This window comes from Uloborus diversus, chromosome 7 (assembly GCF_026930045.1).
Source record: "Uloborus diversus isolate 005 chromosome 7, Udiv.v.3.1, whole genome shotgun sequence".
Lineage (NCBI taxonomy): Eukaryota > Metazoa > Arthropoda > Arachnida > Araneae > Uloboridae > Uloborus > Uloborus diversus.
In genome coordinates, this window is record NC_072737.1 from 16249462 (window position 1) to 16265042 (window position 15581).

At 34.4% G+C, this 15581-nt stretch overlaps 1 protein-coding gene across 1 annotated transcript in view; it reads left to right on the top strand.

The window, feature by feature from the left end:
* LOC129226286 (coiled-coil domain-containing protein 66-like) overlaps positions 1-15581 on the top strand; it is a 62829-nt gene that overhangs the window by 22163 nt on the left and 25085 nt on the right. The window contains exons 6-10 of the mRNA XM_054860888.1: positions 72-139; positions 4552-4671; positions 7640-7765; positions 10457-10580; positions 14160-14370. Of these exons, the coding sequence (XP_054716863.1) occupies positions 72-139; positions 4552-4671; positions 7640-7765; positions 10457-10580; positions 14160-14370 (649 nt within the window). The remainder of the gene's footprint in view (positions 1-71; positions 140-4551; positions 4672-7639; positions 7766-10456; positions 10581-14159; positions 14371-15581) is intronic.

The window sequence follows — 15581 nt, forward strand, 5'->3', positions numbered from 1 at the left end:
TGTGAATGTTTAAAAATATAAAATGAGTGCTCCATCGAACTCATTTTTGTTCATTTTATTTTTCTGTCTAGAATGGGGACAATGAATCTGTGGCTAGTGATTATTTTAAAAGACAACAATGGCTACAGGAATTAGGTGAGTTTAGTTGTCTCTCCTAACCAACAATTTTTTTGAGGTGGTTTATAGTATGTCAAGTGCAGCAAATAAAAGTAGAGCTGAAAAACTCCTTGCTGGTGAAGAAACTTTTCCCCTATCATGGGCGCCCATATGCAACATTTTTTTTTGGGGGGGGGGGGGGGGGTGTCAGATATTTTCCCTATGGTTTAGCAGGATATTTTCCCCATGGAAACCGATTTCAGTACAGATTAGAGTTATTAAAATTTGACATTTTTAATGACTTATTCATTAAAGGCTGGAGAAGAAATGTTTTAAAATTTTTTGAAAGAAAAATTACTAAAAGCAAGTTCTAATTTCTAAGGGTGGGGGGCTTTAGCCCCCACTTGCAACCCCCCCCTATGGGCGCCCTTGCCCCTATCTTTGGTAAATTAAAGAAATTAGTTGTATGAGTTCCCTAACCATTAATTGGTGTGTTTCATTTTTAATAATAGCAGTTTGATTTACAATTATTTAAATAAACAATTTTCAAATTATAACATTGCTAATGAAATTTTAAAAAAGCTGTAAAAGTTAATATTAATTAAAAATAGGAAACTGTGGTAAAGAAAAATGAATGAACTTTATGCTTGAAAAAAAAAAAAAACAGGTAGCCTGATATCTGTCTCAAATTCATACAAAATATCAAGCATGTCATCTATATATATATAAATGAATGTTTGTCTGTATGTCATCCATGAACTCAAAAACTACCCGGCTGATTTGGCTGAAACTTTCACCGTTTGTTATTTTTGGTACTGGGAATGTTTATAGACCAGTTCGAAAAAATCCGATCGATAGTTCCTTTTTTATTCCAATTTAAGTCACAATCCAAATTATCGGCTGCAGAAATTAATTCGCGTGAAAGATCTCATTGATAAGAAGTTAGCTGTTGCCATTTTTCTTGAGTTTGAACAAATAAATTCTTTCTTTATTGTTTTATAGCTTTTCATGCAACGGGGGGATTTAAAACTTTTTCTATTTGATACTTTTAGCGATTGATTGATCTTGCAAACTGCGCGAGTACAAAACTTGAGTAGAGTCACGGCTTCACTTGATACCTGGACCGATTATTATGAAAATTGCTACATATATGTATTTTTCCACGGAGAAGGTGCATAATATGCTCATTGAAGCCACTCGCCACCAGGTGGCACTGCAGAGTAGCAACTTCTGCCCCGTTCAACCGATTGTCATGAAAATCAGTATAATGATGTATTTTTTTGTTGACGTAGCAGTGCGCGTCAGGTGCAGCTGGTATCTGATAAAATGAACATCTTTTGAATTCTAAAGGTGCTTAACTTTTGTCTTTTTTTTTTGGGGTTGTCATTTTCTTTAAAAAGTCTTTACTTCTTTAAGGCTTTCCTTAAAAAATCACTAAAAGATGTAATTTCTACTCAACGCTTTCAACTTATATGTGCTCTTTTGTTTTTAGCCCTAGATAACTTGTAAATCAATCCTTGTTAAAAGTGTTGTCCATTTCTGTTTTTCAGGAATTCAGAATTGCTTTTTGAGCTAAGTCAACCATGGCGTTCAAAGTTTGTGTGTTCATGCCTGTGCTAGGATGTAAAATAAGGAAAATAATTTTATGAGGATCTTATTTTACTATTCAAATAGACCTTGAAAAACTCTACTTCAATAAGCAGCTAATGACTGTGTAAAACTTTAAAGAAGTGACTTTTCACTGCAGGCTCTCCCATTCCTACCACTGTTTGTGGTTTAACCGGTTGGATGGGACCCTAAAGACAGCTCTAATTTTTTGATCCAGGCCAGAAACCGAGCAATCCCTGGTTCAGCACCTCTAGAGGAATTATTTCATTTGGAGGTCTTCGTGACCACGAGCATTTTTAACGTCCCCCAGTCACCATTAATGAAGACAGTGGATCTACGGCCGGCTGGGATTGAACCAGGGACCCTCTGGTCACAAGTCCGATACCTTACTGATCAGGCCACCACGGCCGTTTAAGGGGGGGGAAACCAGTTTAGGAGGCCGAAATTTCAGTGTTTTTCGTGATTTTTTTAATAAAAAAGAAATAATTAGAATTTCTTTAAACATGGACCATATTTTGTTCATCTTTTGAAGTACACCTTGCAATTTTTTTGAAGTCATTTCGACCAGAATTAGAGGAGTTAGAAGCTGCTGTCCGTGGGCAGTCGCTATCACAATATGCATCACAATATAATTCGATAATGCACATGCTGGTGTGCATTACCAAAGCCACAATTTTTGCCTGTAATCATTACAATTTTTCTTTCTCATAAACAACATATTTCCCTAGAATATAAACCTAACTGTGATCAAAAAAGTTGAAAATTGCATGTTTTTGAGTTGTTTGAGTACAATGTCGCGTGTTTCTGCCCTTTTTTTCACATTTCTTGCATTAAAAAATATTTTTATTAATAATATCATACCAGCATTAGGTTCATATAGAGTTTAATTAAATAAAGAATATTCATACAATTTTTCAGAACGATAGGTGAAAAACTCTTTGAGCTAGGATGTTAACCAGTCGAAAAAAGTTGTTTCGAGAAAAATGCTGTGAACGTTTTTGAATCTCCACAGTCACTTTAAGTGCTCATGGCATCCGAACTAATTGGAATTTTTCACTCAAACTTTGGCAACACATTCTTGAATAGTTTTTCTAACATCAGGGGTGATTGTGTTCCAGTATTTTCATCTTGATTTCCAGTATCTTCATCTTCGAAAATACCGGAACTCCTATATTTTCAGAAAAACTCACTTTTGTAAAATTTTGGTTGATGTTTAATGAAACGCCGAAAGTCCAAATTGAAGACGTTTCGTTTGGTATAAAGCGTAAGCTACCCTCATGTTTTGCAAGCTCTATGGTAATTATCAAAGAACAGCTGGGGTGGGAGACGGACTAAAGGCTAGACAAGATGAGGAAGGAGGGTTACTTGATATTTTCTCCCTTAATATTTTCTTTTCAAGATGACTAATAGTGTTTCTCTGTTGCATATCTTAATATGCAGATGATGTAATTAGGGGTGCCATTCCCCCCCCCCCGACTGCGATGGCACCCCTCAATTTTACCAAGCCCCCTTTTCCCTCAAGAATTGCCACCCACTAATAAAAAGACTTAAATTCTTCTAAATTAATTTCTCCAAAAGTTTCTGTGGTATAATCTGCCTCATAATCCCCCCCCCCCCCCACCCGACACAAACACATGAAAATCCTTGCTATAGCTATTCACCAAGATGGTCTATGGCTTTTCTCGGTTGCAGATGCTTAGTAATAGTCTTTGCAGTCCCCCCCCCTCCATAAAATGTTGAAATTTAACGATCTATATGTATCGAAAATATCGATATTTGGTGAGCGATATATCGTGGTATTAAAATTCGCATATCGCCTAGCTCTATTGCACAGTGATCATAATGCATGCTGCCCCTTTTGCCCCAAATTTATTTAATTCTGAAATCTTTATGCACTTTTAGTAAATGAATGTAATTAATGGTTAAGGATTCAGATACAGTGGAGGGAAATAAAACATTCTAAGAAAGTTCTTCTGCCTTTATATAGGAGTTTAGTAAGACCTCATTTGGAGTATGCTGTTCAGTTTTGGTCGCCTTATCTGAAGAAAGATATTTCTGTATTGGAAAGGGTTCAAAGAAGGGTAACTAAATTAGTAAGGGGACTCTCAGATTTAGATTATGATACCAGACTTAATAGGCTTAACATGTATAGCCTGGAGCAAAGGAGAGTCAGAGGGGACATGATTCAGTTATTTAAATTTATCAAAATGAAAGATGTAAATGGATTAAATTTTTGCGGGGAAAGCAGGACAAGGGGTCATTGTTTTAAGCTATTTAAATCTCAGGCTAAATTGGAAATCAGGAAAAACTACTACTTTAGCAGGGTCGTGGGCACTTGGAATAGCTTACCGGAAGAGGCGGTAATGAGCAAGGGAGTGGATAGCTTTAAGAGGGCCATTGATCTTCATTGGGGACTAATTAATTGACTAGGATCAGCCTAGCTGGGCCCAGAGCCTGTTGCTGGTCGTCACATTTGTATTTGTATTTGTATTTGTATTCTTTGAAAAATTTTAAGAAATGAGAAAAATTAAAAGAATTTTATTCCTTCCATGCACATGGACCTATTAAATCCAATTAAAACGTCGAGTTTTAGCCCCAACAAATAATTATGCATATAAATAATGTGTGCATACACGTAATGTGTATATATATATGCCCTTCAAAACACTTTTTCTTCTTGGGGAAAAAAAGTTCAGGTATTTTTTTATGGAATCACAATCACCCCTGTAACATTTTATGACATTAAAAAAAAATGGATTTTTTTGACCGGTCTAAACTGGTTTCCCCGCCTCATAGAAGTGACCGTGAAGTATAGAAGTGCTTTCTCTGCCCTTCAGGTTACCAGAGGGAGGAGCAGCGCAAGGCCCAAGAGCAGATGTCGGATCCGATGTGGATGAACGGATGTAAGGATGATTCCGAGAGCATCTCTGTTTCGGTCGACGGATCCGTGATGCCGGGGGTTGCCAGGTAATGACCAGGATTTTTCACAGGGTCCGTTTTTTGTGAAAAATAAAATAATTTTGTGAAAAGTGAATTATTTTTGTAAAAAATAAAATAATTTCGCAAAAAAAAAAAAAAAAATTTTTTTTTTTTTTTTGTTAAATCGAAATTTTAGAATTTAGAGCAGGCACAAACTACATCATTTAAACTTAAAGTAGAGTGTTTTCCTCTTCTATGTTGAGAATATTATTCTGGGGTGTTTTTCTAGTATTTAGCGGTGGGGGGGGCGGCATCGCTCCCTCAAGTAGCAATATTTATCTACCATTCTACATTATGTTAAATTATACTAGAAAGATTTCTGTACAGCATTTAAAATAATTGTAACAAATAAATAAATAAATAAATAAAATTCAGACGAGAGGGTTCAGCATTTAACTTTTTGACCCAAGACACTCTTAAAAAAAGCACAGAATTTCGTTTAAAACTTATAAATTCCGTGATTTTAACAAAAATAAAAAGAGATTTTATTTGTTTACTTCTTAACAAAGCGTACTAAACATCAAAAATTCAAAAAATCGGAATCCCATAGCGGATGCAAAGAGATTGCAATTCTCAAAGTGAAGGCATCAAAGGTATAAAAACGGCTTGTAGAAGAAATATTTTTGATAAAATTATTTTTAAATTGCATTTTAGAGTCCTATGATAAACATATCATTAATATCTGTGGATACAGCTAAAGCAAAAATAAAATTAAACCATTGATTCAGCATTTTAATTTTTGACTCATAAAAGAAAATGGAATTTTGCTTTAAAAACTTGAAGTGCGTGTTCTAACAAAAATAGACTTTTCATTTATTTGCATCCTAATAAAACGAAGTTAGCTTGAAAAAAGAACAAAATATGATTCTTATATCGGATGTTAAAAGATTGTATTTTTAAAAATGTAGACATCTAAAGAAAAAAAAAAAGGCAAGTAAAACAGTTTATTTAAAGTTAATCATCCTTGTCAGCATCGAAAAATCAAACCCATATAATTTTCTCCCGAAATAACAGTTGAACATCACACCGCACCATAAAAACGCAAATATTGACAAGCTGGTAAAATGATGAGAATATTTTCTAATCAAGTCATTATAAAGGTTTAACGCCAGACGCTAAATGGCGATAATTTTAAAGTTGGTAACCCTATCTGAAGCGATCACATTTTTTTCCCCACCCTTACTATCCCTTTGCAGTTCTAAGTTCATTTCGCTGATATATATTATTATTGTTTATTAAATCATCAGCGGGGGGGGGGGGGGGAGATAAGTGCTTACCAAACGCCTTTTCAGAAAAGTTTATAACAACTCCGCTGCTAATTAGCTGTGATAAAAGAAACAAAATTATTTGAAACCAAACTTATTTTCAGCTGTTAATTTCTTTCCAAGAAACAAACAACAAGCATAATATTTATTTGGCAGTAACAATTTATCGCTTGCAGGAGCATCACAAGAGTGCTGATTTTTTTTTTTTTCTTTGCAAAATTAGCAGATTTTGTATAAGCTGATCCCTCTAATTGGACTTTAAAAAAGGTTCCAAAAATTATCGGTTTAATATGCGTTATTTTGCTTTCAGATTTGCTCCTTCAAAAAACAATTTGTGAAAGATCCGATCTTGTTTATCAGAATTTTGTGAAGGGTCCGTTTTGTTTGATCAGGATTTTGTGAGAGGTCCGTTTTGGTTGATCGGATTTTTGTGAAGGGTCCGTTAACGGACCCAAATATCCTCTGGCCAGACCCCTGATGACTGTCCCTATTTTGTGCAGCACAGGTAGGGGAGTGTGGGGCAAAGTGAAATAATGAACGTACTTTTATCAAAATGAACGGATTGGAAATTCGCTTTGAAAATTACGGTACATAAGGAAAGAACACTGTATTTTATAATAAAACTTACACTGAAACATTATTTTTTATTTTTGACAACAAATTTTTATCTTTAAAAAAAGGTGGGAAATTTCCCCTTCTTTTTTCATGGGGCAAAACGAAACATAAAATATTTTTCTAATGAAATATTTTTTATTCGATTGTTAAAGATATTTTTGATAGAATAAATGGGTAAATAAATGAATGAATGAAGAAATGAAAATAAAATGAAACAATAAACGAATAAATAAATATATAAATAAGTTGATAAATTCCATCTCTCGAGCAGATAGTGCTTGATATTTTAATGATAGGCAGTACTGTAAAGACATAAAAATTACCTAATTCGTTTTTTTGTGTGTGTTTTTACCTTTACCTCTTTTATGCTATACAACAATAAAAAGTATGTTCAGCAGTGAGCATTGAAGTTTAGTCTTTTTTTTTTTTTTTTAATATACAAAATTTAACTTAGATGATATTTTTCTCCATCTTAACCCACTTTGTAGTGTGTGGCCTTAGGTTGTACCTTTTATTATCAAATTATTGGTCCAATGATTTTTCTTTGTTTTCACCCCATGGAGTCGGTTTTTAGTATAGTCAGTTTAGCTGAAACTTAAAAAGAAAATTAATAGTCAGTATAGTAATGTCAAAATATAATTTTCTTCTAATATTATTTCATTTTTTGAACTCTTATGTTTTTTGAAATCTACTATCTATTGTATGATTTTTTTTTCATATCTATTATATCATATTCGGATATGATATAATATCTATCATATCATATTATTAATCTAATAATGTCAAAATATAATTTATTTCGAACTTGTGTTTTTGATGGGTAACTCCAAACAAGAGATCTTGTTCTTTCGAAATAATTTTCCTTTTTATTTTATTTGATGAATTTGATTCTAATTTGTAATTTAATTTTGTATTAAGGAAAATGTTTAAAAAGTATAAAAATGAATTATTAATTTTGGCTGAGGAAAAACCTCACAAAAATCTTTCGTTTTCATATACTAGAAGAATAGTTATTGCTCAGATATGATTTAAACCTTTAATGAAATCTCTGACCATATTTCTTTTTCCAAACACAGGAATTATATGAGGGGTCAGGGATTTCAGCTGGATCCAGTTTCGGCAGCATTGGCCGAAGAACGTCGTCAGAAAGCCCAGGAATACCAGCGAGCCATTCGGGAACAGATGGAAGAAAAGCAACGCAGGTATGACCCATGTACTCTTCCATAAAAATAAGAATATTGTTTTGAATTGACGGGGAGAGAAGAGCATTGCTATGCCCTTCTTGGAAAATACACTGCATGCATTTGAGTTTTACGTAACCCTCTTTGTCAGTTCGTATCCCAAAGTCTGAAATGTTTTTTGCATTTAAAAAGCAGATGTTCCAACTCCCCTGTTTTTAAGTTTAATCTCTGGACACTAAATAAATTGCTATTGCTTCTTCAGGAATTAAAAAGTCTATCAAACTTTGACTGTCAAAAGTCTTTTTAGTAGACCAAATAAAATGATAAACTGTGCAGTAACGCTGATTAGTTACACGTATTCTGACATTTCACTGAACATGTAATACTATTCAGATGGAGAAAACAAAAGTAGGCAATTTTTATTTATGTAGAAATCTTTCAATTTGATTTTTTTTTTCCGTTATTTTTCTGGGAGGAGTTGAAATGACATCCTCTTTCCATTTCTAGTAAGATCCAAATGCTTAGCATCCTTTTTATATCTGATCCCTGAACCATGCCCCTCTTTCCCATTTAAGCTTAACCCATTTTTGACTCTGAAGCACCTAAAATCAAGCCAATAACCCTTTTGATCCCTATCAGGGGTGTGCACAGAAATTCTGGTTCCTGTCACGAATTACTTTTATGGGAACCCTCCATATTGTTAACCCTTACATCCTTACATATATTTCACTCACATTTTAAAACTCTCGGGCCCCTTTCAGGCTCGGGCTGGGCAAACAGGTGGTCAGGATTTAAAGTTTAGCCAACAATGCAGCATTGCTAGTTACAAGGCCAATAAGATGCTTGGGTTTATCAATAGATCTATTTCAAACAAATCTAAAGAAATTCTTCTGCCCTTATATAGAAGTTTGGTAAGTCCTCATTTGGAGTATGCTGTTCAGTTTTGGTCTCCTTGTCTTAAGAAAGATATTAATGTATTGGAAAGGGTTCAAAGGCGGGCTACAAGGCTAATAAATGGACCTTCTCATTTAGACTATGATTCCAGGCTTAGAAGGCTAAAAATGTATAGTCTTGAGCAAAGAAGAGACCGAGGGGACATGATTCAGTTGTTTAAATTTATTAAAATGAAAGATGTTACGGGGCTGAAGTTTAGCACTGAAAACAGGACAAGGGGTCATTGTTTTAAGCTATTTAAATCTCAGGCTAACATGGATATTAGGAAACATTATTATTTTAGCAGGGTAGTGGAACCTTGGAACAGCTTAATGGAAGAGGTGGTAATGAGCAAGGGAGTAGACAGTTTTAAGAGGGCCATTGATCTTCACTGGGGATTGTAAATTGACTAGGACCAGTCTAGCTGGGCCCAGAGCCTGTTGCTGGTCGTCACTTTTGTATTTGTATTTGTATTTATGTGCCCCCCCCCCCCTGCCCGTGCATGCCTCTGACCCCTGTAGAACTCAGATGCAGGCCATCTCTAACAGTCCAATCATGCTAATTTCAATTTTGAAATGAAGACAAAAAAAAAAAAAAATCCTTTACATGGTTATTATTATTCAAAATTTAAAAAATAGCTTAATTTGTTTTGCTTGAAAAATATTTAAAATCTTCAAAAAAAAGGAAAATGTGTACCAAGCTCACAAAAATATTTTTCTCTCATTCTGTATCAACTTGATGATACATAGGATATTTTGCCTTTTTGTTTCCATGTGTGTGTCTAAACTCTGTGCCTCTAAATATTTAGCTGTTTTACAAGTTCTATGCATTATTGGTTGATTGCCAAACTAGAGTTTAACGTGCATTGACTGTTAGAGAAGCAATGCAGGGGTGCCCAATTAGGGGGGGGGGGGTCATGGCGCAGACTGTGCCATTGAAATTTTTAGTGGGGAGGGTTATTTTGAGGGATATTTTTCTCATTTTTTGGAGGGGGGTTCTTGCCCTTAGGGAGGGTTGGGCACCCCTGAGCAATGAAACACCTATTTTTCGAGAAATGAGAGTACAAATACAAATACAAATACAAATGTGACGACCAGCAACAGGCTCTGGGCCCAGCTAGGCTGGTCCTAGTCAATTAATTAGTCCCCAATGAAGATCAATGGCCCTCTTAAAGCCATCCACTCCCTCGCTCATTACCGCCTCTTCCGGTAAGCTATTCCAGGTGCCCACGACCCTGCTAAAGTAGTAGTTTTTCCTGATTTCCAAGTTAGCCTGAGATTTAAATAGCTTAAAACAATGACCCCTTGTCCTGCTTTCCCCGCAAAAATTTAATCCATTTACATCTTTCATTTTGATAAATTTAAATAACTGAATCATGTCCCCTCTGACTCTCCTTTGCTCCAGGCTATGCATGTTAAGCCTATTAAGTCTGGTATCATAATCTAAATCTGAGAGTCCCCTTACTAATTTAGTTACCCTTCTTTGAACCCTTTCCAATACAAAAATATCTTTCTTCAGATAAGGCGACCAAAACTGAACAGCATACTCCAAATGAGGTCTTACTAAACTCCTATATAAAGGCAGAAGAACTTATTCTTAGATTGATGAATCCAAGCATTTTGTTGGCTTTGTTACTAGCAATACTGCACTGTTGACTAAAATATCAGATAGTAATATCAGTATGTGATGGAAGTATCCATTTTTCTTCTATTTCCCTTAAGTCAAATGCAGTAACTATCTGGCGGAAGTATTTGAAATTTCTTTTTGTCTGATACTTAGATTGGAAGCAGAGCGAGAACGCAAGAAACTGGAGGAGGAAGCAGAGGAAAGAAGGTTGGAGTCGGAGAGAGCCCGCATCCATGCAGAATACGAACAGGAACAGATGAGGATTAAGCAGAAAGCTGTAAGTAATCAATACTATTTCAAAAAAAAAAAAAAAAAAAACATTTTCTATTGTGCATTTGATAATCATACCGACTATTGTAGAAAGCTCAGTTTCTGGAACTGCAGTACAGTAGAAGACTGTTATAACGCACACCTTGGGACCAGAGCTTTTGCGTTATACAGGATTTTGCGTTATATAGATCATTTCACAAATTTTGAAACTAATATTCAGAATATATCTATGTATTAGCACTTCAGAATGAGTTTTATCTGCAATGAGTATTAAAGCACCAATATTACAATTAGTTATTTACAAATAAATATGTTTCACAATCAAAAGAAAGTGAATTATCCTGCACTTCTGCTAGCTTCATGGTTTGCATAACAGCTGCATTTTCAAGAGCCATCGGCTGGTATTTTCTTTTTACTGTGAACACTAATTTTCATTTTAAAACTTTGAATTAAGATGGAAAGCTGAAAAACTGTTTCAAAATTAATTTTCCTAACAATTTTTATGTTTGCAAGACAAAACAGAGGGAGTTTTTTAACTTAAAAACCTATTGTTTACTTCTGAAAAGTTGTGCGGTTTATAGAGAATTGCATTATATAGGTCGGCGTTATAACGGTCTTCTACTGTACTATCAATGAACAACGTGGTGGTTCAAAAAAACTTTTTTTCAGCTGGAGTCCAGGACACCCCCTATTTTTTTTTTTTTAAATTTTTTTTTAGACTTACTAATAATAGGATGTTGTAAAAGTTTTAGCTTCTTACACAAATTTTAAGAGGGTGCTCAATGACTCCTCAATTTAACATTAGAAGTAGCATAGAAAATGTCACAAATTTAGAAACATTTAATTTCCCAAGCTGTTTCCTTACAAACAATTATCTTATTGCAATGTATATGCATATTACTCGTGTATATCATAATATGTTCAGTTCAATGTATTTTTTTCAAAACCCCTCCCCATACTTATGAAGTTTGGGGGGGGGGGGTTGATCACCGTCTTTCAGTTGAAATAGGAAGCTAAAATTCTTTCTGTATATTACTATCGACAAGTCTAAAAATATTGAGGGGTGTCCTGTTAAGAAGAAACTTTTTTTCTACATGTATTTTTGAACCACCCTAATGAACTATCATTGAAAATATTCTTTTTAATAAATTTCTTGAATAGGATTTCTATTCCAGGAAGTATTGCCTTAAGCGGAATTGTCGATTCCTTAGCTTTTGCTTTACTACAGGGGTCGATTCAGGTTTTTATTTTTAGGTCTGCATTTTATGAAAAAAAAATTTTCTGTGAACTTTTTTATTTCTGTAATAAAAAAATTTTTTTGAGAAATTTTTCTTTCATTTATTTTTTGTGAAAAACACCCCCCTATCATACCGTATCAGAGCACATTTAGCTATCCATAATCTAATCTCGAATCCCTTTGACCTAAAGGACTTTGCTGGGAACGATTTGGAATATGGAGGCTTTGATATTTGATATACTGATATTTTGATATCAGACGAATGGATCAAGCTTAAAAGAGATGAAAGAACTGTTTTTACAAACGAAATTTGTTGAAGAATTAACTTTAAGACGTGAAATTTTCTGAAGTGCTCTCATTTACGATATAGAACTTTGTGAAGGGGCCGCAAAGTGGACCCTATTTGTACCTGAAGCAACCCAGTTTGGTATTTTTAAATGATGGATGATGTTGTTGTTAAAGGGGGTATTCTAGTCTAGAGGTTTAATTTTAAGGTGACTTTACAGGCGTAATAGAAGAAAAAAAAACAGCAGCTAATTTCACTATCCATTTTTATCAGTTTTTTATTAATACTTTAAAAGTATAAAAGTGCATAATAGTTGAAAAAAAATTTAAAATTGTAGTTGGAGGAGGCTGGCAAAGTGGGGACTCTATAAAAAGGGGGGTCGACTGGTTGATGTGATTTCAATCCTTCAGGTGATCTGATTTCAATCCTTCAGGTGATCTGAAACATAAAGTCAAGGTTAATTCTTACTAACAAGGATGTAGAATATTGTGGGCGTAGCCGATCTGAAAAAAAAAAAAAATCACAAAATGGCATCTTTTTGAGAAAAAAAAAAGTTCAGTTTTTGGCTCCTTTTTTGAACTTTGGTATTTTTTTAAAAATAATAAAAATCAAAAATTTCAAAAACCCCTACGTGAGGACAGTTTTTATAGTACAGTCAAACCTCGTTATCACGACACCTTTGGGACTGTCAACAAAGTGTCGTCATAGCCGGAGCGACGTCATAACCGGAATAGTTTAAAAATTCGTAATTAAACATGAGTTAACAACAAAATTAGATGTAATGAAGAAATTAAAAGCCTTATATATGTTTTTTATTAGATTAAACTAATGCAAATTTGAATTTTTGGTAGATATAACAAAAATTATTTTAAAAAAACTTCACTCTTCCCCCCCCCCCCCCCAATTCTAAAATACTTTCCAATAAGTGTCGCTAAACTTTTGAATATCAGTTTTGTTCGCAATTTGATTAGATTTTGACGGCTAAGCCCCACCTTTCAGAGATGAAAAAACCCTTTCAAATTCTTTTATCCCCTGTAGAGTTGTGTGTCCTTTTTCAATCTAATGAGGAACTCTTATCTGTTTTTCTCTCATGGGAGAAGCTTGTAGTTACCAGCTACAGCTTCAGGTAGCTATGGTCTTTCTCTTCTGCTGTTTCCCTCGTCCAATATTACAATCCGCCTGCTTTGAATTCCTTTCTATTGTCCCTCATCTTGTCAAAGTCTGAAACCTGTACCTTTCAGAACTTATCTACCCGCCCCCCGCCATTCTTGAGGTGTCATGCCTGGTCAAATCTCTTGTCAGAGTCCGAAGTTCCTACAAAAAACATTTCCAGGTGTTTTCATTATTTTACTGAAAATTTTTCAGTTGGAAAGAAATATTTGATCTCGTCTGTGCAGCTCGAAGTGTCGTCGTAACCGGAGTTGCACCAAAAAAACTGTCGTAAAATCCGGAGCCACTTAATATTAAAATAATACCACATAAGTTCAGGACTTTGAAAAAGTGACGTGACATCCGGAGTGTCGTGAAATCCATGTGTCGCGATACTGAGGTTTGACTGTACTAATAAAGTCTGTACCGAATTTCAAGTAAATCAGTGCATTAGAACTTGAGATATCTTGTCAACCGTATCAAAAAAACTAGTTTCAAGAAAATCGCTTTTAAAGTTTGCATTCTCATTTCAGCAAAAGAGTTTATTTCAACAAAATTAACTGTAACTCCAAAAATAATTTGAATTTCCATAAATCCTACTTGGAAACTTATTCTTAAAGGTCTAAACTCTGAGAATATGAAGGAAAAAAATGGATTTTTTTTTTTTCAATTTCTAGACTAGAATATCCCCTTAAGTCTTATGTAGTTTATTCACTGCCACAGCTGTTCAAACTTTTTTGTCAGAAAGATTTTTTTGTTAGTTTTTCTCAAGTTGCATACTACAAAATGAGTTTCTCAGTGTCATCTGTGCATTTAGACATTTTTTTAACCAAGATATTTTGTAGTTGCCTCTTGCTGATGCTGACTTTTGTATTTATTATTTGCTGAACTTTCGCCTAACCACTTTTTTCCAGGAAATGGAGGAACGAAAGCACCAGGTTCTGGTTTCGGCCGTCCAACAGGCCCAGGCTCAGGCCGAGATGGAAAAGAAGACGAGGAAGATCCAGAAGATGTTGCCTCCTCCCCCTCCAGAGTCTGTCCTCGCCTCTCCCAAGAGGACCCAGGAGAAGCAGGATTTGCCTTCTCTGGTTGAAGATAAATTGAAGATTGAAGACAAAACTGAAGGTAGTATTCTCAACTCCAACGAACTATAGGGGGCGCTGCAGTCACTGTCTAATGGCGGACGAAAAAACTAAAACAAACGCACGTCGTAACGAAGAAAATGCTAATAAGCCTAGTAAATTTAGTTCGTATGCACGATTTTTTCGCTTTATTCTTTTTAAATTAATTTTCCAAGTCTTGTTGATATTCTGGCCAACGTAGAAAGAAATGAAAGTTCAAGAAGTATTACTAAACGTCAAACATTAATGCAAACTACGTAGTTCGTAGTTCTAAGCAGCCATTTCCACGATGTTGAATTCGATATTTATCAATTCTTGATAAAACTAAATAATAATTGTGGCCTGACAAGAATAACAATTAATGCTAGAAAATTTAATATGACATTACAAATTATTATCAAAAGAAGATGATACTTCTTTGCCTTGCTTGGCTAGCGCTTATTGTTTTGCATTTGTAGCTGAGTTATTTCTCTCGAATTCCCGAATCGGTTAATTTAAATTTTTTTTGTTTCGATGTTTCTAATTTCTGAGTTACGATTTAATTATGTCATGTTATGCAAATCATCAACAAAATTCTCACGAATATATGGCAGTAGTTTTCTTTTCAGTTGATTGACAATTATTTCTTTTTACTTATCGAATTCTGTAATCTTACTACCATTTTATTCCACTCATGATAAAAATTGAAAATGGTTTAACTAAAAACGCGAAATCTCGCCAAGGCTACTTTGCTCGCACAATGCCAAAATTATAACCCTAAACAAATTTGGCGAAACCTTTCAGCTGTGAATAAAAGGAATAAAGTAAATTCTTTCTCGGTTAAACATTTTTCATTTTGTTCTACGATAATATATTCAGGAAAATATTTTGCATACCGTCCATTCCAACTGAATGCTGCTGTAAAATATGGTTAGTTAAATTAATTTAAGATTAAAAAAAAAACCCATATTCTTACAAATTCATACAAAACAATAAAAATTTTTACCTTGTATAACGTTATCCAAGTTTGTTAATCCAGAGTTTTCGCTTTAACCATTTCAGAATCAACTCACATTTTAGAAGGAAATAAGGAAAGCTAACATTATTCTGAGAAGCTCGAGAATACTACTAAGGGACGAAACAATTTCTGTAGCTGAAAGCTACAGAAATCAAACTAAGACAATCAATTGCGTTAATAAAAACTCAGAACAAACTGACTGCGTTTACGTCAACAGA